This window comes from Orycteropus afer, unplaced genomic scaffold (assembly GCF_000298275.1).
Source record: "Orycteropus afer afer isolate SDZICR_OR568_19922 unplaced genomic scaffold, OryAfe1.0 scaffold00507, whole genome shotgun sequence".
NCBI classification, from domain to species: domain Eukaryota; kingdom Metazoa; phylum Chordata; class Mammalia; order Tubulidentata; family Orycteropodidae; genus Orycteropus; species Orycteropus afer.
In genome coordinates, this window is record NW_006922094.1 from 455,668 (window position 1) to 483,573 (window position 27,906).

The 27,906-nt window shown below is 44.8% G+C and overlaps 1 protein-coding gene across 1 annotated transcript in view; it reads left to right on the top strand.

The window, feature by feature from the left end:
- Positions 1-27,906, top strand: part of SIPA1L3 (signal induced proliferation associated 1 like 3) — a 132,494-nt gene that overhangs the window by 78,161 nt on the left and 26,427 nt on the right. The window contains exon 14 of the mRNA XM_007955499.2: positions 18,432-18,653. Within this exon, the coding sequence (XP_007953690.1) occupies positions 18,432-18,653 (222 nt within the window). The remainder of the gene's footprint in view (positions 1-18,431; positions 18,654-27,906) is intronic.

A 27,906-nucleotide genomic window follows, 5' to 3' on the forward strand; every position in this document is an offset into this window, starting at 1 on the left:
TGCCAGGGGTCCTCAAGCCTGGAGGTCATTAGAATCACTGGTTGCTTGTATTAAAGAAAGACCCTGTCTCAGACCGTCTAAATCAGATTGTCTTCCTGGGCCAGACCCTCCTAAAGGCAGGGCTGGGGACACTCCGTGACCAAGACAGGCCCTCGCAGGGCTAAAAGCCCAGTAAGGGAGACATCCCCAGACACTGACAACCCAAAGGCGTCAGGGCCAGGATAGGAGAGACATAGGCAGAGGAGTTTGGTAGAATAAGGAAGGCTCAGGGAACCACGGGAGCCCAAAGGAGGGCCCAGACCATTGTGAGCAGCATCTGAGCTGAGACCTGAAGAGTCTGAGCCAGCCAAGCCGATGAGGAGAGAAGGTTCCAGATAAGCATACGGTGTTCGAGGCTCACCTGCATCCCCCCTGCCTCTCCCCGTGGGTCCTCCCAGGATCTTCCTGTTTCCTTGGACACAAAGTCCCCAGACAGTCATTAAGCTCCTGCTACGTGCCATACGGGGGCTCAAGGGGCCCCTCAGAGCCACCAGGCGCTGCCCACACTGCCCCTTGCACCGCGTGTCCCATCCTTTGGCATTTGCTGTCAGGTACCATTCCCTCGGAATACCCTGCTGCCCAGCACATGGTGCTCAGTCAGTGCCCTCCCCCTGCTCCCTTAGCGCTCTGGACCTTGTGCTGTGTGTTTATTCACTCAGCAAGCACCTGCTGTGTGCCAGGCCCAGTGCTGGGGGCTCAGCACACCCAGCAGGCAGGCCTTGGCTGTCATGGTGCTCGTGTACCAGGGGTAACAAGCAAATGATTACAAGCATAATGAATTGATGACGCTGGGGAAGCCTGCAGAGGAGATGGTGGGATCTGAGAGTGGAAGGGCATGAGGGATCAGCCTTGAGGGCAGGGATGATTCCGTGAGGAGGTACCCTATCCGACAAGGAGGAGGAGGAGAGGCAGGTGAAGGGAATTCTTGACCCGGGAATCCAGTTGTATAGACATTTGCTTTGTAACCAAAATATTAGTTGCCCTGGTTTCCTACTCGGAGCAACCCCATGTGTGTCAGAGTGGAACGGTGCTCCACAGGGTGTGCAGTGGCTGATTTTAGCACACAGGTCGCCAGGCCTTCCTTCTGTGACGCCTCTCGGTGGACACGAACCTCCGCCATTTGCTTAGGAGCTGAGCACGTGAGCCGCTTGCACCCTCTGAGGACTCCCGTTTGCTTTGTAGCTGTTTGTGAATTTATGCATACATATTTTCTACATTTTGCTATATATGGGCTTTTTCTAATGTTAAAAAAAAAGAGGGATGTGGTTTAAACCCACCAGCCACTCCATGAGGAAAAGATGAGGCAATCTGCTTCCGTAAAGATTACAGCCTAGGAAACGCGATGGGGCAGTTCTCTTCCGTTATGTGGGTCACTGTGACTTAGAATCAACTCTGCAGCGCAAAACACCACATCGAGAGGCTGCTTCAGAGAATGGGAGCATTTGAGATTTTGGGGAGAAGAGGAGGACAGCCCAGAGAGGAACGTTATTCTTACATTCACAGCCACTACAGGGCACCCACTGCATGCCAGCTGTGTTCCAAACACTGCCACACGGCAGGGAACAAAGTCAAGTCCCTCCCTCAGGGAGCTGGTGTCCTACTGGAGAGAGTGCAAGAGACAGACAGTTGAACAGCCGTACGTATGCCAGGTGGTGGTTGGTGCTGTGGAGAAAAGCACACAGTGAGGGGAGAATGTGCAGGAAGCAGTCCTGGAGGAGGTCACATTTTGAACGGCGTGAGGGAGTGGGCCGTGGAGATAGGGTTCCTGACAGAGGAAGCAGCTAATGTGAGGACCCTGAGGCTGAACCTGTCTGGCAATCTGTGGCCAGAGAGGTTGGAGCAGACTGGGCCAAGGAGAGAGTGGCTAGAGATTGGACTGACAAGGTGCGGGGGAGCCAGGTCCTGGCAGACTGACCGACGATGGTTAGCTGGGAGCTGTGGGAAAAGTTTGAGCCCAAACTCTAACCTACATTCTTAAAAATCACTCTGGGCTACTCTGGGGAAAACAGAGTGTGGAAGGGTAGGGGGAGTGAAGAGCAAAACGCCAGGGCTGCCAGAAAAGGGACGGGCCCTGCCCTTGCCACGGAAGTCACTGCAGCCTGTAGCAGCATGTGCCCCCCGTGACTTCACAGACACTCCCCCCAGACATTCGTCACGGGAGCCCGGCTGCCGGCACACTGCCAGACACCAACGCCTACTGTGGGCACCACATTGGGCTGTGATCCCAGGCTCTCCTGAGGCCACATACGCCTGAGGCCCGCCAGGTTTCCAGAGCAGTTTGTCAGAGCTGTTGAGGGGAGATGAGAGATCCATGTGGAAGAGCTGCCTGGTGCTGACACAGCCGGACATTCCCAGGCTGGCCGGAAGCACATGGCCCTGCTTCCTCAGACTGGTGCCACAGGCTCCCAGATATCCTCTGGGGACGCATCCCTGCAGGCTAATCTGGGTGCCTGTGGGAGACATCCCTGTGTAAGTGAGGAGGCTGGGGGCCACACATTGCAGACCTACTCGGAGAGTCACAGTCAGCTTGAGAGGAGCGCAGCGGCCCTGAGTGACAGTGTTCCTGGCACGTTAGAGGAACTGCTCCCGTGTGTCTGGAGCCGAAGACGCGGAGAGTTGAGGGCAGAGGGAACAAGGCAAAGTCCAGGTGGGGACTTCACCGTGAGCGAGATGCAGTGGAGGGCATGGGGCCTCCCTCATGTCTGCAGGCTCCCTCTGGGACTGCTGGGAACAGACTGGGCAAGGGGGCACAGGAGACGATGGCGGCCCAGGTGGAGGCTGAATGCTAGCTCAGTTTTGAGCCCATGAATCTTTACCCAATATCCGCTCTGCTTCTACCCTCTGCGGACCTGCCCCTCTGCTCCTCCGGTCACAGGGTGGAATGTGGCCACTCCCACATTGAAGCTCAGTGTTTGCAGCTCCTTGCAGGACTGACTCAATGCTCACTCCCAGTCTCAGACACAGGGACAGAGGATGAGATTGGTCAGCAGTTAAGGCCAGGTGGGGATGGCCCTTCCAGAGCCGGCCTTGGGGTTTAGGGCAAGCAGTGTAATTGCCCAGGCTCTGGCCTCAGCCTGCCTGTGTCCACATCACAGACTCACCACTTGCCAACTATGTAACCCCCATCAGGCTCCTTATTTCTTTAGGCTCCATTTCCTCATCTGTAAAATGGGGTAACGATGGGCTCTATGGTCTGAGGTTGTGAGGATAAACCCCGATCAGTCATTTAAGAGCCTACAACATACTGGGTGTTTGGGGTCTCTGGTGCCGCTCTAACAAGAATGCCACAAATGGGAGCATGGCTTTAACAAACAGGGATTTACTCTCTTATAGTTTAGGAGGCTAGACTTCTGAGTTCAAAGTGCCAGCTCTGCCTCTTGCTCCTGGCCCACTGAAGCGGGAGGTGTCTTAACTCAGGCAGCTGCTGGCTGCTGAAGCTGACAAACCCGGGTCAACAAGTCAAATGGCACAATCCCAAAATTATCAAGTAACAGCAGGCCATTAGTTCAAGTCCAGAAACAGTCCAGCAGGCAGCATGTCAGGCCATGAAGACTTGGGCAAGTGCAGGATCTAGGTGTTGCAAAAAGCTCCAGACCTTTCTCAGCATTTTCTTATACACTGGAAGGAGACCACAGCCCACCATGGAGTTGATTACCAGTCTCATCACAGGGAATAACTACATCCAGCTGCCCAACTACTCAAAACTAGGCCCAGCCAAGTTGACACGTAACCTTAACTACCACACTGGGGTTCAAAAATATCAGGTACTGCTGGGTTTTATTTTTATTCGTTACATGTTTATTGTTGTTGTTACTGAGAGTCAGTACAGAGTGATGGTTAAAAATGTCATCTGTTTAAACCTGTTACAGCATTGGGAGGAGGGGTGTCATCTCTTAAGCCAAATAGCAGAGATTTGAATCCTGCCTCCATCCCCTGCCAGCTCTGTAATTTGAAGCAAGTTTTTCTTTTCCCTGGGCCTCAGTTTTCCTACCTGAAACATGGGGATAATAATGGTAGTTGTTGCCCCTGGGGGTTGCTGGGGCAATTAAATGAAGTAAGGCCTGTAAGACACTCAGAACAGGACCTGCCACACACACAGGCTCAGTGCCCTGTGCCCCACTGCTCTCCCTCCCTTTGTGCCTGTCACCCCAAACCACCCTTCAAACCCATGCAGTGAGTCCCAGGGCTCAGGGGACCAGGAGCGTAGTACCCATGCTCATGCAGCTGGTACAGTTTTCCCATCTATCCTCTGGCTTTTAAACTTTAAAAAAAAAAAAAAATTCCAACAAAATCTTAAATACTCACGTAAGATAAAACAAGAAAGAAAACCAAACCCACTGCCATCGAGTCAATTCTGACTCATAGCAACCCCCTTGTGTTTCCCAGGCGATAAATCTTTATGGAAGTAGATTGTCCATCCCATCTTCTTTCCATGGAGTGGCTGATGCGTTTGAACCACCAACCTTCGTTTAGCAGTCATATGCCTTAGGCACTGCGCCACCAGAGCTCCTGCCTTAAGATACAGGACAGATAACCACAGAGCCTCTCTTGGCAAAGGTGACGATGGGGAGTGCAGAGCAGGACACACGCACACAGAGTTCTGTCTGAGCCCAGAGCCTAGGCATTCACCCCCTGGAAACACAGCCTCCCTTTCTAACTGTAGCTGGGGGAACACGTCCTGGGTCCCTGGGTCTGTGCCGAGCACTTTGTGTATGAACTCAGGACGGAGGTGCTCTTGTTGCCTCATTTCTCTGATGAGGAGACTGAGGCTTCCTAAGGGGAAGGGGCTCAACCCAGACTCCAGTGTGTAGACTGTGGAGCTGGGATTGGAACCTGGGTCAGATGCACAGCAAAGCCTGTGTTCTCATCGGCCACAGTCTGCTGCCTCGACACGTGGCCGTGCTGGTGCTTGAGAAAGGAAGTGTGTCCACTGTGTGTTGAGGTAGTAACTCTACCATGTATAACACTCCTGGTAGAGTTAACGAGCCATTGGGGTGTGGGACAGGGCACCCTTCCCAGAGCTGAGATGCACAGCATATTCAAGGGGATAGTTATTTATTGAGGCCCTACTGTGAATGAGCCGCCATCTTGACTACAGCCTGGGGAAATTCCTCAGGGTTGTGGAGGTTGAAGACAGCAATAGTCATGGGGATGTCTTTGGCTGCAAGTAACAGAAAATCACAGCTCAATTAAAGAAAGCTTATTATCTCGTATAAGAAGAAATCTTCCTATCCTACCCCATCCCCCAGAAAAGAAGTCCCTAGGTAGGGAGAGCTCCAGGACTAGCTCATTTATTGACTCAGGGACCTGGGTTTTTGTTCTTTCTCCCTCAGCCTCAGGCTGGCTTCCCTCTCAGCCTCGAGGTGGCTGTCACTCAACCAGATAGTGTCTAGAGGAGGTGTTATTTTCTCCAGGTGTTTACTTTTCTAAAAAGCAAAACAACACTCCCCAGAAGTCCTCCAGCAGCAAACGAATGACACACAGACCTCTGACATTTTGTTGGCCAGAAACAAGTCACAGGCCCACCTTCCTTTATTTTTCCTCAAATCATCTCTTGTGTTTTTCCAGCTCACAAATGTTAAATATGCTTATTGGTAAGGTACAGAAATATGTACTGTAGAAAGTAAAAAGCTTAAGATCAATCATGATGTATTATTCATTGAGTAGACTCTGCCACCATTAGAAAGGGAGATGCAGGCTCATATGTACTGATGTGGAGGGGTCACTAGGACATCAGTAAGTATAAAAATGAGGTGCAGAACAGACAGTGTTGTCACTATGTCACTATCCATATTTTTAAAAAAATTAGGATATACACACATTCTCACACAACATGCTTGTGTATGCATAGATTTTCTACTGAAAAGGAAAGAGTAGGCTATGGTTGCCTCTAGCAGGCAGATATCAGATGTCCACTGCCTTTTACCCTGTGCCCATTTATATGGTTTAATTGGACTTATTTTCTATATGTTCCTCGATCATCATTACCTCCAGAGACTTCTTTCCAGGCCTCTACCAGCCCAGTTCTTTCAAACATTTTGACCATTACCCCAGACAGGAAAAACATTTTGCATCACAATCCACCATCCAACCCAAAAACCAAACTCACTGCCATCAAGTCAGATCCAACTCATAGTGACCCCTCCTTGGCTTTCCAAGGCGGTATCACTAAGGAAGTAGATTGCCCAACCTTCTTTCTGAGGAGTGGCTGGTGGGTTTGAACCACCAGCCTTCTGGTTAGCAGTCAGATGCCTTAGGCATTATGCCACCAGAGCTCCTCAATCCAACATGTTGTTGTTGTTGTTGTTATGTGCCGTCGAGTCGGCCCCGACTCATAGCGACCCCTCCTTGGGTTTCCGAGGCAAACATAGACATCTGTAATTAAGTTTCACAAATCTAGTTATCCTTTCCTGTACCAGTAGAAAGTCTATTTATTTTTACCCCCTTGATAATGGTAAGGAGCCACTAAGTTGATTTAATGACCTACAATTGGAAAACACTATTTCTTTAAATAATAATCATGCAAAATATATACAGGTATTGCATCAATTTATGTCCATGATACATTCTGTGAAATAAGATGTTATATGATTTGGATGTAGTGCAAACACCATATTAAAACCTTATGAGAGCTCACTTCCACCATTCATCCTTGTTGCCACTTGTCCTGCTGCTGGAGTTGCTGGGGAGGTTGAAAGAATGAGCGGCAGCAGTGATTGAAGGGCGGCCGCAGGAGGAAACGAGCAAGGAGGGCCCAGAGCACGCTCGGCCCGCCCGCCTGAGCAGTGGGAGCAGCCCAGGCCCCACAGCCCCCACCTGCCCACTGTATGAAGACTGAGAGCCACGTGTAGAGCCATGTCCTCGGCATCTCTGCCTGTATCCCACCCCTGGTCCAGTGCCATGAAAGTCTGGGTTTGGGGGTTTTTAAAACCATTAGGAGACAATGAACGAAAGGAGAACTGCTTTCCCTTTATTAAAAAAAAAAAAACTTATTGGGACCGATCAGACTTTGCCCAGACAGCCATTAAGTAACAAAATCTATATGTGTGTGTGCATTTTTTAAAAAAAAAAAAAGAAGAGTCATGCTTTGAACATTGCTTAATTTCATTTACTATAGTTTGAATATCTGCCCTCATCCATAAACAAATTTACGTCATTCTTTACATTGGTTACACAGGTTTGCTTTTTTTTTAGCATATAGATAATTTACCTATTAATCCCCTATTAAAAGGCCATTTTCAGCTTTTCTCCAGAGATAGACCATAGATCGATTTGTCTGATGATATTCCTGTATGTGTATTTGTGCTTCAAAAACAACCACATACATTATAGAACTAACAGGACAAGGTTGGAGTAGCTTCTCAGTGACAATCAAGCACCTGGAAGGAGTGGGTCACCAGGCCTGTGAGCTTGGGACCATGATCTTGGGGGACATTAAAATCAATAGGCACAACATAGTACATAAAAAAATAAAAGACCATTTGCACCTTTTCTTGATTGCACGTGGTGCTGCAGTGACCACCCTTGTACATTGCGTACACTTCTGCAGGTTTTCTTGGTGTGAATTTCTGAGGTCAGATGTTAGGCTGATGTTCCTCACTGCCTCCGGGAGGAAGCCTTTCCTGACCACCCCAGACAAGATTCTTTCCCAGTGTTAGGCACTCCAGTCCCTGGACTTCCCCCCACCAACGCAGAACTATTGCCCCATTGATTAAAAAAAAAACCAAACCCACTGCCATCAAGTGGATTCCAACTCATAGTCACCCCCACTGAGTTTCCAAGGTGATAAAATCTTTACGGAAGTAGCTTGCCCAGTCTTGTTGCCATGGAGTGGCTAGTGGGTTTGAACCACCAACCTTCTGGTTAGCAGTCAGGTGCCTTAGGCACTGTGCTACCAGAGCTGCTGCTGAAGGGGCAAGGAGGCTGCATCTTCTAACCACCTCTAACCCCAAAAAAAGGAAGACAGAATCACCATCAGTAGCACAAGGCCTATTCCTATGAGGCCAGACATGCTGCCTCCCTCCAGCCCTTTCACTAATCGTTCCTTCCGCAGCACCCACCACCTCTCTGCTGGGTTTGAGAATTTGCTGCAGTGGCCACACACAACTCACAGTTACAGGGTTTATTAGGGAAGCAACAGGGTACAATTCAAGTTCAAGAACACACTCAGTCTCTCTCAGCCTGCTGTCTCTCAGCCAAAGTCTCCCTCCTAGCAGTACTTTCCTCTCGATGTCTCTTGTCTCAGCAATGCATGTCTCTCAGCTGGCAGTGAGAGATTTCTTCTGCCTCCAGGAGGGCTCCTTTTGAGCCTGCCAGAGTAGCAAACTAACCAATCCCAATATCAGAATTCTATGCACCTGAGAGAAAGTGAACTTCCCAGAAAATTACTTTGTGCTGCGCCCAACAGAAATACCCCAGGTGGATAACTTTAACAATCAGGAGCTGGTCAGTTGCTCACAGCAAATTCCACCACGGAGTTTACAAAGACTTATTTATGGCTGGAAAAGCCACACTATGAAATTTACTACCACTCAGCTGCCATTGATAGATGTTGCTAAATTATAAATGCACTGCTATCGAGTCGGATCTGAGTCGTAGTGACCCCTCCTTGGGTTTCCAAGGGGATATCACTACGGAAGTAGATTGCCCAGCCTTCCTTCTGAGGAGTGGCTGGTGGGTTTGCACTCCCAGCCTTCTGGTTAGCAGTCAGATGCTTTAGGCACTGTTCCACTAGAGCTCCCATAGACAGTGTATATAGTTTGATCTTTTTAAATCCAGCATAACAATCTTTTTTATTTTAATTGTGATTTGGGTGAATGTTTACAGAGCAAATTCATTTTCTATTCGATAGCTCATACGTAGTTTGTTTCATGACATTGATTGCAATCCCCATAATATTTTTTCTGAATCTGTAGGTTCTCTTACTCTTTTGGCAAAGTCTTTTGATGCAAATAAAAATTTAATTTCTACAAGGTACGAGTCATCTAGTTTATCTTCTGCTGTTTGTTTACTTTTACTTATGTTTGGTGGTCTATTAACACCATATATTAGGGCCCCTAAGTTTGCTTCTATTTTTTTTTTTTTTTTAATTTTTATTGTAATTTGGGTGAAAGTTTACAGAGCACACTCATTTTCCATACAACAGTTCATGCACATTTTGTTTCATGACATTGACTGCAATTCCCCACAACGTAACAGCTCTCTTCCCACTTCCTCCCTGTAGTTATTGCTTCCCTGTATCCTCCTTTCCTATGCATTTCTGCCCCCTGAGCTATTTTCCTGTGCAAATACTGCCATTCTGTTCTTCCATGATTAATTGTGTAGAGTGTATCTACCTGATGTTCACCCTATATGCCTGTCTGCTATTTGGCTGGAAGCCATGGGAGTGAGTGCAATTCCAGACCTGAAGGGTAACTGGGGACCATAGTCTTGGGGCTCTCCCCAGGCTCTATCAGACCAGTAAACCTGATCTTATGATTTCATGAATTTGAGTTTTGTTCCACATCATCCTCCCACTCTTTCCAGGATCTCCTTTACTGATCCCTTTCCAAATGGTTGACAGGTACCATCTAGTTCTTCTGATCTCATACTTGTATAGGCTAAGGCTAAGGTTCACACGGTCCAGTAGTCCCTTGGACTAATTCTTTCCATACATCTTTGATTTTCTTCATTCTCCTTTGCTCTGGATGAGGAGAGACCCATTATTGCATGTAGATGGCTGCTTGCAATCTTTTAAGACCCCAGTCACTATTCACCAGAGTAGGATATAGAACAGTGTTTTTATGTAGTATGTTATGACGCCAACAAAAGACGAATCCAAGATCTCCAGGCCGAGCGGTGGGCTGCTCACTCACGGAAGTCTGTAGTCCACACACTAGGGTTCCAATCCCTCAAAGAATGTGTCTCTTCCCAGGATGTCCCTGTTATCTTGGAAGCAGGCCACACCCCTAGGGAAACTCCCCTTGGGCAGACTGGCCACTCAGAACACAGTCATCTGATCCCATCATGGGAACAACCACACAGAACTGGGGTCCAGCCAAGTTGACACACAGCTCCAACTATCACAATTGCTTTGGGCAATATTGACATTTTCACAGTGTTCAGTCTTCCTATCCATGAATGTGGTATGTTCTTCCATTTATGTAGATCTCTTACAGTTTCTTAAAGTAGTTTTTTGTAGGTTTCTTTGTCTAAGCTTTTTGTGTTCCTAGTAGAATTTATTCCCAAGTATTTTACCTTTTTGGTAGCTATTGTAAATGGTATTGATTTCCTCTTCTCCTTTTCAGAGATCTCCTTGCTGGTCTAGAGGAATGCAACTGATTTTTTTATGTTGATCTTGTATTCTGCTACTATGCTAAATCTTTCAGTTAGTTAAGTAGTTTTCTTGCTGAGTCTCTTGGGTTTTCTATGTATAGCATCATAGCATCAGCAAATAGGGATAGTTTAAGTTCTTCCTTACCAATTTGGATGCCTTTGATTTCTCTTTCTTGCCCTATTGCCCTGGATAGGACTTCCAATACAACGTTGAATAGAAGTGGTGATAGAGGGCATCGTTGTCTGGTTCCTGTTTGCAAGGAGAATGGTTTCAGTCTCTCACCATTGAGAATAATGTTGGCTGTTGATTTTGCTTATATGCCCTTTATTATGTTAAGGAATTTCCCTTCTATTCTGATTTTTCTGACAGTTTTTATCAGGAATGGGTGTTGGATTTTATGAAACGCCTTTTCTGCATTGAGTGATATGAGCACATGGTTCTTTTCCTTTATTTTACTTATGTGGTGGATTACATTGATAGTTTTTCTAATGTTGAACCATCTTCCATGCCTGATATGAATCCCACTTGGTCATGATGTGTTTTTTTGTTGTTGTTGGTTTGTTGTTGTTGTTGTTGTTGTTTTTGTTTATTGATACTGTGTTGGAGTCTGTTGGCTAGGATTTTGTTGAAATTTTTTGCATCTATTTTCATGCGAGCTATTAGTCTGTAGTTTTCCTTCTTAGTGGTGTCTTTTCCTGGTTTTGGTATCAGAGTTATGCTTGCTTCATAAAATGAATTTGGGAGAATCCCATCCTTTTCTGTGTCCTGGAATACTTTAAGTAGGATTGGTGTCAGCTCTTCTGAATGTTTGTACAATTCTCCAGTGAAGCCATCTAGGTCAGGACTTTTTTTTGTTGTTGTTGGTAGTTTTTTTATGACCTGTTCAATTTCTGGGTTTGTTATGGGTCTGTTCAACTTTTCCACCTCAGTCTATGTTAGCTTAGGTAAGTAGTGTGTCTCTAGAAATCTGTCCATTTCATTCAGATTTCAAAGTTGTTGAAGTACAGTTCTTCATAGTATCCTGATACTACCATTTTTATTTCAGTTGGTTCTGTTTTGATATTGCCCATTTCATTTCTTATTTATGTTATTTGTGTCTTCTTCTTTTCCTGTGTTGAATTTGTCAGTGGTTTATCGATTTTATTAATCTTTTCAAAGAACCAACTTCTAGTCTTATTGATTCTTTTGTCTGTTTTTTGTTTCATTTACTTTTCAAGCTCTGTCTTTGATTGGGGTGTTTAAACCATTTGCATTTAATTCTTTATATGATTGGGAGCTCTGGTAGCGTAGTGCCTAAGGCATTTGACTGATAACCAGAAGGCTGGCAGTTCAAACCCGCCAGCCACTCCTTGGAAGGAAGATGGGGCAATATATTTCTGTAGTGATACTGCCTCGGAAACTCAAGGAGGGGTCACTATGAGTTGCATCTGACTCAGTGGCAGTGGATTTAGTTTTTTGTTCTTTATATGGTTGGATTTACATTTGCCATTTTACTGTTTTCTATATATCTACTATCTTTTTGTTCCTCTGTTTTCCTTCCCTTTTGTGTTAAATAAATATTTGTTATTTACATTTGTTTTTTAAAATATTTTTGAGTTATTTTATTAATGGCTGCTCTAGAGATTACAGTATGTATTTTAATTTATCACAGTCTAATTCAGGTTAATATCAACTTAATGCCAATAAAATATAGAAACTTTTCTCCAGTTTACCTCCATTTCCTCCTCTCTCCTTTGTGTTATTTTTGTTGCATATATTACATCTTATATGTTATAAATGCAATAATATAGTATTATAATTACTGCTTTATACAATTTTATGTCTTTAAGAAACTGAGAAGAAATAAGAAAAGAATATGTAGGGTTTTTTATTTTAACTCATATACTGTCTTGTGCTTCTTTATGGGCTCGAGACATGATCTAGAAGGGTTTTTGTTTTTTGTTTTTTTTTTTAGCCTGAGGACTTCCTTTATTATTTCCTGTAAGACAGATAAGGAGCTCCAATGGTACAGAAAGTTAAGGCATTCGGCAGCTAACCAAAAGGTCGGCGATTTGAACCCATCAGCAACTCCACGGGACAAAGATGAGGCAGTGTGCTTCCCTAAAGATTTACAGCTTTCAAAACCCTGTGGGGCTGTTCTGCTCTGACCTATAGGGTCACTGTGAGTCAGAATCAACTTGATAGTAGTGAGTGGGTATAAGACAGATCCACTAGAAGCACACTCTCTTAGTTTTTATCTAGTAACAACTTTATTTTGCCTCTATTTTTAAAAGATGGCTTTGTTGGATGTAGAATTCTTGGTTGACAGTGCCTTCAACACTTTGAAAATGTTCTATGGCCTTCTGGCCTCCATTGTTTGAAAAGAAAAGTCAGCTAGTATTATATCGCTGCTCCTCTGTTAGGTGGTGAATCTTTTCTCTTAATGCTTCCAAGATTTATATCTTGATGTTTGGCTTTCAGCTGATTGCCTAGGTGTGAATCTCTTTATTTAATCACACTTGGGGTTTGTTGAGTTTTTTTAGATGTGTAGGTTAATATTTTTCATCAAATTTGGGAAGTTAACAGATACGATTTCTTCAAACATTTCTTCTGCCCGTTTCTCTCATCTCCTTCTGACACATTTTTTGCACATGTGTTGCTATTCCTGATGCAGAACCGGTGGTCTCTGTTCACTTTTCATCAATCTTTGCTTCTCTCTATTCTTCAGATTATGTAATTCCTATTAGTCTGTCTTCAAGTTCACTGCCTTTTCTACTCTTGAATCTGCTGTTGAACACAACTAGTAAATTTTTCATTTCATTTATTGTATTTTTCAAATACAGCATCTATCAGTTTGTCATACCATGGTGGCTTGCATGTTGCTGTGAGGCTGGAGGCTATGCCACCAGTATTTCAAATACAAGCAGGGTCACCCATGGTGGACAGGTTTCAGTGGAGCTTCCAGACTTAGACACACTCAGAAGAAGGAAGGAGCCATGCAGTTCTCAAAGAATTGGCCAGTGAAAACCTTATGAATAGCAGTGAAACACTATTTGATGTATTGCTGGAAAACATTATGAATAACCCTGAAATACTGTCTGATATAGTGCCGGAAGATGAGTCCCTCAGGTCGGAAGGCACTCAAAATACTACTGGGGAAGAGCTGCCTCCTCAAAGTAGAGTCAGCCTTAATGGCATGGATGGAGTAAAGCTTTCAGGACCTCCATTTGTTGATGTGGCACAACTCAATATTGGAAGAAACAGCTGCAAATATCCATTAATAGAACATAGTATGTATGAAGTATGAATCTAGTAGAATTGAAAGTTGTCAAAAATGAAATGGAACATATAAAGATTGATATCCTAGGTATTAGTGAGCTGAAATGGACTAGTTTAGGCCCTTTTGGATCAGACAACCATATGATTTACTATGCCAGAAATGACAAATTGAAGAGGAACGGCATGACATTCATCATCGCAAAGAATGTTTCAGTGTCTATCCTGAAGTACAGTGCTGTCAGTGATAGGATAATATTCATACATCTACAAGGAACACCAGTTAATATTACTGTTGTACAGATTTATGCAACAACTACCAAAGCCAAGCATGAAGAAATTGAAGATTTTTACCAGCTTCTGCAGTCTGAAATTGACTAAACATGCAATCAAGATGTGTTGATTATCACTGGTAATTGGAATGCAAAAGTTGGAAACAAAGAAAAATCACCACCAGTAGTTAGAAAATATGGCCATGGTGCTAGAAATGATGCTGGAGACAGCATGATAGAATTTTGCAAGGCCAACGACTTATTCATGGCAAATACCTTTTCTCAACAGCATAAATGCAGCTATACATGTGGACTTTGCTAGGTGGAAAACATAGGAATCAAACTGACTACATCTGTAGAAAGAAGTGAAGAAGAAGCTCGATAACTTTAGCCAAAACAAGGCTAGGAACTGAGTGTGGAACAGACCATCAGCTGCTCATGTGCAAGTTCAAGTTGAACTTGAAGTTAAAACAAGTCCATAACAAACAAAATATGACCTTGATTATAACCCACCTAAATTTAGAGACCATCTGAAGAATAGATTTGACGCATAACACTAATGACCGAAAACGAGAGGAATTGTGGGATGACATCAAGAACATCATCCATGAAGAAAGCAAAAGGTCATTTAAAAGACAGGAAAGGAAGAAAAGACAAAAATGGATGTCAGAAGACACTCTGAAAACTGCCCTTGAGCAGAGAATAGCTAAGCATATGGAAGAAAGGATAAGATGTAAGAGCTGAACAGAAGATTTCAAAGAGCAGCTCAAGACAAAGTCAATTATTGTAATGAAATGTGCAAAGGCTTGGAGTTGGGAAGAAGAACATGCTCGGCATTTCTCAAGCTGAAAGAACTGAAGAAAAAATTCAAGCCTCGAGTTGCAATAATGAAGAAAGAATTCTATGGGCAAAATAGAGAATGATGCAGGAAACATCAAAAGAGAATGGAAGGAATGTACAGACTGTACCAAAAAGACTTGGTTGATGTTAATTCTTTTCAGGAGGTGGTATATGATCAAAGAAGAAGTCAAAGCTGCATTGAAGGAATTGGCAAAAAAAAAAAAAAAGCAGGGCTCTAGGAATTGACAGAATACCCATTGAGATGCTTCAACAAATGGATTCTGTGCTGGAGGCACTTACTCAGCTATGCCAAGAAATTTCAAAGACAGCTACCTGGCCATCTGACTGAAAGAGATCCATATTTGTACCCATTCCAAAGAAAGGTGGAAATTATTGAACAATATCATTAATATCACATGCAAGTAAACTCTTACTGAAGATAATTCAGAAAACAGTTGCAGCAGTATATTGACAGAGAACTTCCAGAAATGCAAGCTGGATTCAGAAGAGGACATGGAATGAGAGATATCATTGCTGATATCAAATGGATCTTGACTCAAAGCAAAGAATAGCAGAAAGATGTTTACTTGTGCTTCATTGACTATCCAAAAGCATTCAACTGTGTGGATCATAACAAATTATGAATAACATTGAGAATAATGGTAATTCCAGAGCACTTAATTGTACTCATGAGGAACCTGTACATAGACCAGGAGGCTGTCATTCGAACAGAACAAGGGGATATATCATGGTTTTAAATCAGGAAGGGAGTGTGTCAGGGTTGTATCCTTTCACCATACTTATTCAATCTGTATACTGAGCAAATAATCTGAGAAGCTGGGCTATATGAAGACGAACATGGCATCTGGATTGGAGGAAGAGTCGTTAACAACCTACAATATTCAGGTTACACAACTTTTCTTGCTGAAAGTGAAGACTTAAAGCACTTACTGATGAAGATTAAAGACTACATCTGCAGTATGGATTACACCTCAACATAAAATTAAAATCCTCACAACTGGACCAATAAGCAGTGTAATTGGAGAAAAGATTGAAGCTGTCAAAGATTTCATATTACTTGGTTCCACAATCAACACCATTCAAAGCAGCAGTCAAGAAATCAGTTGTATTGCACTGGGCAAAAAAGACCTCTTTAAAGTGCTGAGGAGCAGAGAGGTCTCTTTAGAGACTGAGGTACATCTAACCTAAGCCATGGTGTTTTCAGTGGCCTCATATGCATGTGAAACCTGGGCAGCCTAAGGCACTTGACTGCTAACCAGGAGGCTGGCGGTTCAAAGCCACCAGCCACTCCTCGGAAGGAATGTTGGGCAATCTGCTGCCTCGGAAACCCAAGGAGTCACTGTGAGTCGGATTCAACTATATGGCAAATAACAACAACAAGAAGAGTTGATACTTTTAAGTTGTGATGTTGACAAAGAATACTCAAAGTACCGTGAACTGCCAGAAAAAGTAAAATCTGTCAAGGAAGTGCAGCCAGAATGTTCCTTGGAATAGAGAATGGCCAGACGTCATTTCACCTACTTTGGTCATGTTGTGGGAAGGTACCATTACCTGGAGAAGGATGTCATGCTTGGTAAAGTGGAGGGTCAGCAAAAAAGGGGAAGGCCCTCAACAAGGTGGATTGACTACAGTCGCTGTAACCACAGACTCAGGTATAGCAAGCATTGTGAGGCTGGCGCAGGACTGGGCAGTGTTTTGTTCTGTTGTATGTAGGGTCACTATGAGTCAGAGCCGACTCAATAGCACCTAACAACAACAGCAGCAACATTTTTCATCATTTCTTTCTCTTTCTTGAACATCCCTGTTTGTTGATTCATTGTTGTCATACTTTCTTTTGTTTCTTTTTTGTTTTTAGTTCTTTGAGATCATCTATAATAGCTCCTTTGAATTTTGTCTGCTAAATCCGACATCTGGTAACACTCAAAGACAGTTTCTACTGCTTATTTTTTCTGAATAGGAATTATACTTTCTTGATTTTTTTGTCTCGGTTTGTTTGTTTGTTATAAAGTGGACATTTCAGAGAACATGCTGTAGCGACTCCGGGTTCTGAATCTTTTCCCCCGAAGGTTGCGCTTGTTGCTGTTGTGTTTTGTTTTTTTATTTAGGCTGAATCTCTGAGATCTGTCCTTGGGTATGTAGCTGCTGGTGTCTCCTCTCCTCTTGATATATTATTATTGTTGTTGCTGTTATTTTTAAGACTGGTTTCCTAGGCGTCACCTTGAATCTGTGTAGGTTAGAAGTCAACCAGTGACTGGATGGAGCCAGTAAGGTTCCTTCCATTCTTGCTGGTGGATCTAAGTGTGGCAGTAAAGAAACACGTTCAATATTAAGGTCATTTTCAAGTCTGCCCCAGCTTTTACTTTCCATGGGGCCATTTTCAGTCTCCTTTGCACAGTCTCAGGGTTGGCCAGGAACAGGTAATGTAGTCTTAGCTATACATGAATATGCTTGTCCTAATCACAACCACAACCCCAGGCTAGGAGAGCCATTGTCACTTCCACTAACATACCCACTAAACATGGGCAGCACCTACCATCCCAGTCCAGCAAGCCCCCTTTGAAGCTACTGCTGCTTATAACCTGCCCCAGCTCTTGCAGAACTTGCTTGTTCAGTGGGCTGGGTGAGGGATCAAAGAGCTCCGGGTCAAAACACCACAAATTCCCATTGTTCTTATCCAAACTCCAGCAACTTTCAAGCATAAGTGCTTCTCTGATACTTACATGTGTTTGATCAGTTTCCAGACTGCTGAAATGGTTGTTTTTGTCAATTGCATCCTTTTAAGGGAGAGGATTTTTCTATCTCATTCAGCCATAGTCTAAAGTCCACCTCTTAATATTGTTAAATTGACTTTCAAAAAGGATGTACTAATTTATACTCCAAGAGCATTAATTTTCTCATTGAATATCCCTTACTTGAAATGGAATTGGAATTTCATTAAATACTTAAAAAGTTGATTTGACTCAGCAGGGTAAGCATTTGGGTCCCCAAGAGCTTAGGTCTTAGTTGATGAAACTGGGTTCATTGTAACATTGATTCACCAGGGATTCAGCTCCTGGAATATCAAGCTGTGGTTTTAGATTAGATCAGCCAGAATGGTGTACGATGTGTAGTAAGTGCTCAGAAAGTACTTGCTGGATGAATAGGCTACATGGCACAATGTTTTCTTAAGTTAAAAAAAAAAAATCACAAATTTCAGAATGATGTGTTAGTATGATCCCAGTTATGTAAAAACAGCCATCCTCCCCCAGCCCCTAAAAAGGCCTTTTTTCTCTGATTGTGTATGCATGGATGTTTCTAATGTATAGGAGAAAGTGAAAAAGGAATTAAAACCACGGTTACCTCAAGAGACTATTGGCTTGGACCCCCACGTTCAGCTGTGCATGTTTGCCCCGGAGAAGGAAGCACTGAGGGTGTGTCCACCCACAGAGAGTACCATTTTTAAGTTCCCATGGAGTCATGGAATGTGCTAGCCAGGAATTTCCAGGACAGGATTGCAGCCATGCAGGCAGCTTTACGTTTTTTCTGTATGGACGTCCATATTGTTGGAATTTTTCACAGCAATAATGTTTTCACGTGCCACTTGTATAAATGAACTTTGTTTCCCAGGAGTAAATTTAAGTTTAAACAGTTCAGGTTTGCCAGATGTGAAATGGGTTTGATTTTTTATTTCTTTCATTTTTGCTTTGCAGCGACCCGGGCTCAAGGGCTGGCTACCCCGCTCAGGTTTACAAAACTGCCAGCACAGAGACTCCTCGGCCCCCACAGCTGGCCCAGTCCAGCCCCTTCCAGCTCTCTGCCTCTGTCCCCAAATCCTTCTTCTCCAAGCAGCCTGTGCGCAATAAGCATCCAACGGGGTGGAAGAGAACTGACGAGCCACCACCTCGGCCACTTCCCTTCACTGACCCAAAGAAGTAAGTGCCTAGACACCCAGCTGGTCACCTGCCAGAGCCAAGCCTGGGCATCCCTGGACAAGGGAGAGGGCAGGGCCTCATTCACACCTTCAGCAGGTAACTCTGTACCAGGTACTGGTCTGTATACCAGGAGATAGCCATGAACTAGGCCGACAAAGATCTCTGCCTTCAGGGAGCTGACATTCTGATGGGGAGATGAACAGTAAATAAGGTAAAGAAGAAAAACAAAAAGTAGGTCAGAATCCAAAACCAAGGTGTTAGATGAGCCATGCTCTCAAAGGCTCTAACGGAAGATCTTGCCTCTTTCAGTCTTCTGGCCATTCCTGGTGATGCTTGCTATGACTTGACTATAGACGCATCACTCCAGTCTCTGCCTCCGCCATCACATGGACTTCTCCCTGTGTGTGTCTTCCTTTGAAGGACATCAATCTTTACTGGATTAAGGGCCCACCTTAATATGCTCCAGTGTGACCTCATGTTAACTAATCACATCTGCAGTGACCCTGTTACCAAATCAGGTCACATTCTGCAATCCCAGGTCCCAGGAAGGACATAAATTTTGAAGGATGCTAAACAAGGTAGTACAGGCATCCTCAGCATAAAGCCATGAAGCTGAAGAGCTCACCACAGGAGGGAATGTGGCTAGGGAAGAGGGGCTTAGGACTGAGCCAGGAGTTCTCTGCCAGGAGGGACCAGCCAACGAGGCTGAGAAGGAGCAGCCAGAGAGGTGGAAGAAGCCACAGGGATCAGGGTGAGAGACCAAGTCAAAGGAGCCCGAAAACCAAGCAGCGGATGGAGCCTCCTGGCAGTCATTCACAAGGGTTAAGGAGAGTAGGGTAGGTCAGGAACTGGAGGCAGCAAGTGGGAGCAGCTCATTTGAGGATCTTTGCTATAAAAAGGAAGAAAAAGAGAGCATATGCAGTGAAGAGAGTTTTATCTTGTTAGTGTAATATCTAACATCCATAGAGCACTCACCATATATAGGGCTCGGTTCTAAACTTGTTTTATGTATATTAATTTGGTGAATCCTCATAGCAGCCCTATAAGGTGGGCTCATCATTCTCCCCATTTTAGAGGTTGAGGGAACGAAGGCTTAGGGTCACATACAGGTAAGGGGAGAAGCTTGAATCTGCACCTAGGAAGCCTGGTTGAAGGCCTCTGTGCTGTTGGGTGTGGGGGGCTCTGCCTTCCTCCATCTTGTTCTTTGTCCCTCTTCTTTCATGGCCTAAATAAAAGAATGCAGCAGGTCATTCCGATTGGTGGATGACACACAGCTTAGAAGGAAAAGAGGTGTAGGAATGTAGAGCATGGTTCCACAGGCTGGTGGCAGGCAGGCTTGCTGATCTCATGCTGAGAATCCAGCACCTGCACCTCCCCCTCTGAGCCAGAGAAGACTTCTGAGAATTCGATTCTGATCATACCACTCCTCTGCTTAAACCTCCAGCAGCTTCCACTGCTCCCAGGGGTGCATTGTCCCAGTAGCATCCCAGATCGGTGGTGAAGGCTCACATTTACTGAGCACGGAAGTTGGACCAGGCTCTACTGTACCGTGTGCTTGGCCCCAGCTCCACTCCCCCAGACCCTGCGTGATCTGCCCATCATTCTCTGCTCTCATCTCCTCCCACTGTCCCCCTCGCTCATTCCACTCCACTACCTTGGCCTCACCACTCTGCAAACACGCCTAGTATGTGCCCACCTCAGGGCCTTTGCCCTGACTCTTTCCCCTGCCTGGAACTTTCTTTGTCCACGTCTGCTTCTGGCTGGCTCCCTGAGGACTAGCTCTAATGCCACCTCCTCAGACAGGCCTTCCCAACTTCCCACTGCCCTTCTGTGTCACTCTACCCTACTCCATTGTCTGTTTCCTTTCCACAAGGGCTGAAATCTCTGACTTGGTCACAAAATGGTGCCTGTCTGGCACACTCAGTTCTCCATCAATGAATGTATAAACCACGGCCCTTATTTTTTCCTCATGGCAACCCCACTAAGTAGGTACTGTAAGGCCTGAGCCCTGCTCAGGGCCTGGCACATAGAAGATGCTTAGAAAACACCATAAAAATGTGGATTCGATAGCACATCTTTTGCCCTGTGATAAGGTCCTACAAGGCATTTTACGTGTGTACATGTGTGTAAAGATAGGTAAACTCACTGTATGAAATATTTGGGGGTACAAGTGAAATCACTTCATGGTTCCTTATAATATCAGTTAACTTTGTTACAGATACATCTTAAGTCACGTACATAAAATAATATCTGAATTTAGAATTACTACTTCTGTCCACACTCTCCCATTTCATGAAGCTGTTTCATTCAAGCTTTTCTGCATATCCTGGAGGTGTGTGTTTGGCATTGTTAGAGACTCTGTGGGGTCATCTAACCCAGTCTTCCAGAAAACATCATCTTCATTTCCAGCTAAATTATTTGAGATAAAACATGTTTTCCTAAAATGAACGTGTGCATTTTCATAACTTATTTACATATATTATCCACAACTCAAAATGAGAAGAAACAGCACAAACATCCATTAATAATCTGAACATGGAATGTGTGGAGTATGAATCTAGGAAAATTAGAAGTTGTCGAAAATGAAATGGAACACATAAAGTTCAATATCCTAGGCATTAGTGTGCTGAAATGGACTGGTTTTGGCCATTTTGAATCAGACAATCATATGGTCTACTGTGCTGGGAATGACAAGGAGGAATGCTTTCACATTCATCATCAAAAAGAACATTTCAAACTCTCTATGGAAGTACAGTACTGTCAATGATGGATAATATCCATATACCTATAAGGAAAACCAGTTAATACTACTATAATTCAAATGTACGCACCAACCACTAAAGCCAAAGATGAAGAAGATTTTTGCTGTCTTCTGCAGTCTGAAAGTGCCTAACATGCAGTCAAGATGTATGGATAATTACTGATGATTGTAATGCAAAAGTTGGAAACAAAGAAGAATCATTAGTAGTTGGAAAATATGCCCTTGGTGCTAGAAATGATGCTGGAGATTGCATGATAGAATTTTGCAAGACCAATGACTTGTTCATTGCAAATACTTTTTTTTCATCAGTATAAACAGTGACTATATGTGGACCTCACCAAATGAAATACACAGGAATCAAGTCAACTATATCTGTGGAAAGAAACGATGGAGAAGCTCAATTTCATCAGTCAGAACAAGGCCAGGGGCTGACTGTGGAACAGACCAGCACTTGCTCATATAAAAGTTGAAGTTGAAACTAAGAATGTTAAAACAAATCCATGAGAGCCAAAATATGCCCTTAAGTATATCCCACCTCAATAGACCATCTGAAGAATAGATTTGACCATTCAACACCAATGACCAAAGACCAGACAAGTTGTGGGATAACATCAAGGACATCATACATGAAGAAAGCCAAAGGTCATTAAAAAGACAGGAAAAGAAGAGAAGACCAAAATGGATATGAAAAGAGACTCTGAAACTTGCTCTTGAATGCAGAGTAGCTGAAGTGAATAGAAGATATGATGACATTATGGAGCTGAACCAGAAATTTTCAAAGAGCAGCTGGAGAAGACAAAAGTGTTATAATGAAATGTGCAAAGACCTAGAGTTAGAAAATCAAAGGGGAAGAACACACTTGGTATTTCTCAAGCTGAAAGAACTAAAAACTTTCAGGCCTCGAGTTGAAATATTGAAGGCTTCTATGGGCAACATGGGAGCTCTGGTGGTATGATGCTGAGGCATTTGACTGCTAATCAGAAGGCTGGTGGTTCTAGCCCATCAGCCACTCCTTGGAAGGAAGAATGGGCAATCTACTTCCGTAGAGATACCACCTCAGAAACCCAAAGAAAGGTTGCTGTTAGTCGGGACAGACTCAAAGGCAGTGAGTTTGGACTCATCCAAAGAAGATGAAAGGAATACACAGTAACTATACCAAAAAGAATTGGTTGATGTTCAGCCATTTCAGAAGGTAGCAGATGATCAGGAACTGATGGTATTGAAGGAAGAAGTCCAAGCTGCATGAGGGAATTGGCAAAAAAACAAGGCTTCAGGAACTGACAGAATAGCCATTGACATGTTTCAACAAAGAGATGCAGCACTAGAAGTAGTCAGTCACTCATTTATGCCAAGAAATTTGGAAGACAGCTACCTGGCCAGCTGACTAGAAGAGATCCGTATTTGTACCTATTCCAAAGAAAGGTGATCCAACAGAATGCAGAAATTATCAAACCATATCATTAATATCACACACAAGTAAAATTTTACTGAAGATACTTCAAAAGTGATTGCAGCAGTGCATCAACAAGGAGCTGCCAGAAATTCACACTGGATTCAGAAGAGAGTGTGGAACAAGGGATGTCATTGCTGATGTCAGATGGATCGTGACTGAAAGCAAAGAATACCAGAAATATGTTTACTTGTGTTTTATTGACTATGCAAAGGCATTTGTCTATATGGATCATAGCAAATTATGGATGACATTGAGAAGAATGAGAATTCCAGAACACTTAATTTGTGTTCATGAGGAACCTGTACATAGACCAAGGAGATGGTGCATGGTTTAAATTGAGGAAAGGTGTATGTCAGGACTGTGTCCTTTGACCATATTTACTCAATCTGTATACTGAGCAAATAACCCGAGAAGCTACACTATAGGAAGAACGTGGTGAGGATTGGAGGAAGGCTCATTGACAACTTGTGATATGCAGACAAAAGCAAGACACAACCTTGAAGCACTTACTGAGGAAGACCAACGACTGCAGTCTTCAGTATGGATTACACCTCACCATAAACCGAAAGTCCTCACAACTAGACCATAAGCACCATCATGATAAATGGAGAAAAGATTTAAGTTGTCAAGGATTACATTTTACTTGGATCCACAATCAACACCCATAGAAGCAGCAGAGAAGAAATCAAACGGCATATTGCATTGGGCAATAATTCTGCAAAAGACCTCTTTAAAGTGTTAAAGAGCAGAGATGTCATCTTGAAGACTAAGGTGCACCTGACCCAGCCCATGATATTTTCGGTAGCCTCATATGCATGTGAGAGCTGGACGTTGAATAGGAAGACTACAGAAGAATCGATGCATTTGAGTTGTGGTGTTGGTGAAGAATACTGAAGATACCATAGACTGGTAGAAGAATGAACAAATCCATCCTGGAGGAAGTACAGCCAGAATGCTCCTTAAAAGCAAGAATGTCCAGACTGTCTCTTACACTTTGGTCCTGTTGTCAGAAGGGATCAGCCCCTGGAGACAGATACCATGCTAGATAAAGCAGAGGGTCAGCGAAACTGGGGAAGACCCTCAATGAGATGGATTGACACAGTGGCTACAACCATGGGCTCAAGCGTAGCATAGCAACAATTGTGAGAATGGTGCAGGACTGGGCAGTGTTTCAACCTGTTGTACACAGGGTCGCTGTGGGTCAGAACTGATTTGATGGCCCCTAACAACAACAACAACTGATGCAAGGCCCTCGGTATCGAGTTCGCACTGCATGGTAGTGAGCAGGTGCAGTTATGACTAGGCAGACAGATTTCTAGAATGACAGAGGCTCACAACAGAGCAGGGACCCAGCAGTCTCAGCTCTGCTGGAAGACTCGCACTGCCACTTGGCCACCCAGAGAAGCCTTGCGAGGCTGCCAGGAAAGCTAAGAATGGGCCCCTGCTCTTCCAAAGGACAACCCACACTGATAGTTTACCTCAGAGAGTGGTGACACCGGGTAGGGTTGTCATGCAGTACAGGTGTTTAGGCCCTGCTGGCCCAGGGCGGGGAGCTCTGGTGGCATAGTGCCTAAAGCATTTGACTGCTAACCAGAAGGCTGGCGATTCAAGTTCACCAGCCACTCCTCAGAAGGAAGACTGGACAATCTACTTCTGTAGAGATACTTCCTCGGAAACTCAAGGAGGGGTCGCTATAAGTCGGATCCGACTTGACGGCAGTGAGTTTGGTTTTTGGTTTTTTGTTTTTGGCCCGGGGCTGGGTGAAGAGGAGACAGGCCTTTGGGAATCGGCAGGCCTCTCTCCTCACCTTAAGGGAGGGGTGGTGGCAGAAGGACAGACCCATAGATGCTCAAGGACCCTAACTACACCTGAGGGTCCTCATCTGGAAAGGGGAGGAGCCCCACCTCATGAAAGGCCGTTGAGGGGACAAGGGGAATAATGTGTGAAGGGCAGCCGGAGCCTGGAGGGAGTGGGCGCTCAGGGTGAGAATTCCGTTGCTGCCACCTTGACTGAAGCTGTGGTGAGGAGCGCATTCCCTGGGGGCAGACCACCTTAGTCCACACCCAGGCTCCACTGTCACTGCGTGTCAGAACCTCTCAGAGCATCGGTTTTCTCACCTTCAGAGGGTAGTGTTACAGCCCGCATCTCACAGTTGCTGTGATGAGTGAGTGCAGTCTCTCATGCCGCGTGCTGGCCACAGGTTGAGGGCAGGATGTCACCAGGAGCTGCTGTCACTGTGCTCCCTGCATATTGGAGCTCTGTGTTTTCACGACGAGCAAGTCACGTGTGGGGGCTTGTGCAAGGTTTCTGGTGCGCGCCTGGCAGCCTTGCCTAAGTGTCCTCTCCTCACCGTGCCTCAGTTTCCCCAGCCACAGAAGGGAGCGCCTATATCCCAGAGAAGTATGAGGATTCAGGAGCTCTTCGGCCAGTACTCTGCATCCTGCCAGCCTCACTCCTTGTTAACTGTTCAGCTAGTGGGCACTGGCATCTTGTGGTTGACACCTGGCATTCGGACTCCCTCCTTCCTCAGGCTCAGGGGCTCCTGGGCCCAGCTCAAGGAGCCCTGGTGGCACAGTAGTTAAGTGCTTGGCTGAAAAGTCAGCATTTCAAACTCACCAGCCACTCTGAGGCAAGAACATGTGGCCATCTGCTTTCATAAAGATTATAGCCTTGCAAACCTCATGGGGCAGTTCTACTGTCCTGTGGGGTCACTGGGAGTTGGAATTGACTCCACAGCTATAGGTTTTGGTTTGCTTTGGGGACTCAGCTCAGTGCAGCCAAGGAAGGAATGGGGAAGGTCCCTCCCTGACCCCCCCCCACACACACACACATACACACGCAGCAGGATTGTCACCTCTAACCCCCGCTGGCCTGGCCTGCCTCTCCTTCCAGAGCCATTCTTGGAGCTGGAGGAGCCACCTGCTGCCTGGGTGTAGCCCTGGCAAGGATGCTCATCACCCATGTTGGTAAAACCCCCAGCTCAGCCAGGCCCAACACAGTGCTAATTAGCTTAATTAACCTGGTCCACGGGGAGCCGCCCCAGTTGGCGGCCAGAGCTCAGGCCTAGCCAAGTTTGAACCATTGGTCGTCCTCCACTCCTGACATGTCTTTCACAGGAAAAGGCAGTTGTTGTTGGCTGGATCCAAACTGCAGAGCCGCATTTGTGATTTGTCTGTCTTTTGTAACCTAAGTGGCTTAATTATGCAAGATGGCAGAATCCACGTCTAGAAAACATGGCGAACCAGAGATCCCATCCAGTGCTGTCGGTCAGAGCCTTGAGGGAAGGATACATCCCTCTGATTGTTTTCTTCCGTTATCTTTTGAACAAGTAGAATAAGCAGGGGTGAGAATCGAAACGGTGTAGAAAGTTTTGCCGTGGAAAATGAGCCTCTCTTTTGCTCCTGTCCCTCAGCCACTCTACTCCCCAGAGGCAGCCACTGTGTCATTTCTTCTGGTTCCTTCCAGAAGGAAGCTTGGAACATGACTAGGCACATGTGGTTATATGTGCCTCCCTTGCCCCTGTTTACTTATTGACATGGCCACTTCCTGTGCACTCTCCTGTTACACTTGCTTTTTTCTCTCCAGGTGTCTTGGTGACGGTTCCACGTTCATATGTAGAAAGGTCCTTCATTCTTTCAACAGTCACAGAGCATTCATTTTATGCTCAAAGGGTACTGGGTTTTGACAGTTAAGGAGACCAGACATCTTGAAGAAAGGAGAAAAATCAGTGAGGTACAATTCCAGTTTTCTTTTGTTTTTGACCTGGAATTAACAGCATGTAAAAGTATCGCATAGAACCCACAAGTTAAAAAACACAATGGAAAATTCTTTCAGGAGAAAGAGAGTAAGAGTAAAAGATACCGATTTGGCTCCCCGAATGGAAGTTCATCGTGTTTTTCCCCATTAAAAGTGTCCATGCAGTCCTGACAGTGTCAGGCTATGGAGCCTGTAGTAGCTGAGGCAGGCAAATTGGAAGGTTGGAGAGAAGGTTCTAGCACGAATTTCTTCCGATGAGCCAAGCTTCCACCGTAGGAGAGAGGAATGCCTCAGGGGAGGCCTTGGAGCTGTGAAGGTGATTTTATCCAGTGAAGACAAATAAAACAGCAGGGAAGGGATTCTGACCTGTGTTCTGGCTTTTTTTTTGGGGGGGGGGGGGGGGGTGTCACATAACTTTTTTTCTGTTTCATAAAGAAAAACTTATTGAAGTTTCTTGTAAAAGAAAGGAAGAGAGAGAAGCTAGCTTCTGAATGATACACTTTAAAAAAAAAAAACTTTCATTGTGATGAAAACATAACACAACAGATATTCGCTGACATAACAACTTCCCCATTTACAGCTCAAGGACACTGATGACATTTTTCATGTTATGCCGTCATTATTGCCATCTTTTTCCAAAATATTCCACCACTATTAGCATAAACTCAATGCCCCACAGACAAAAGCTTCTCCTTTACCCACTGCTAAAGGGGCAAGGAGGCTGCATCTTCTGACCTCCTCTGACTACACAAGAGGAAGACAGAATCACCATCAGGAGCCCAAGACCTGTTCTTATGAGGTCAGACATGCTGCCACCCTCTAGCCCTCTTACTAACCTTGACACCAGCCCTTCCACCCACAGCACCCACCACCTTTCTGCTGGGTTCGATAATTTGCTGTAGTGGCCACACAACTCACAGACTATGGGGTTTATTAGGGAAGCAACAGACTACAATTCAAGTTCAGGAATGCTCTCAGTCTCTCAGCTGGCCATCTCTCTCAGCAGCCTGCTGTCAGAGAGATTCTCTTTCTACCTCCAGGAGGGCTCCTTTTGAGTGTGGCAGAGTGGCCAGAACCAATCCCAATGTCAGAGTTTTACACACCTGAGAGAGAGCAAACTTCCCAGAAGATTGCTTCATGCTGCTCCAACAGAAATACACCAGGTGGATAACTTTAACAGTCAGCTACTCAGTTGTTCATGGCAAAGTGGGAGTTGCAAGGACTATGGCTAGAAAAGCCATACCATGCAATTTACTACACTGCACCCTCCTCCTACCCCTGGT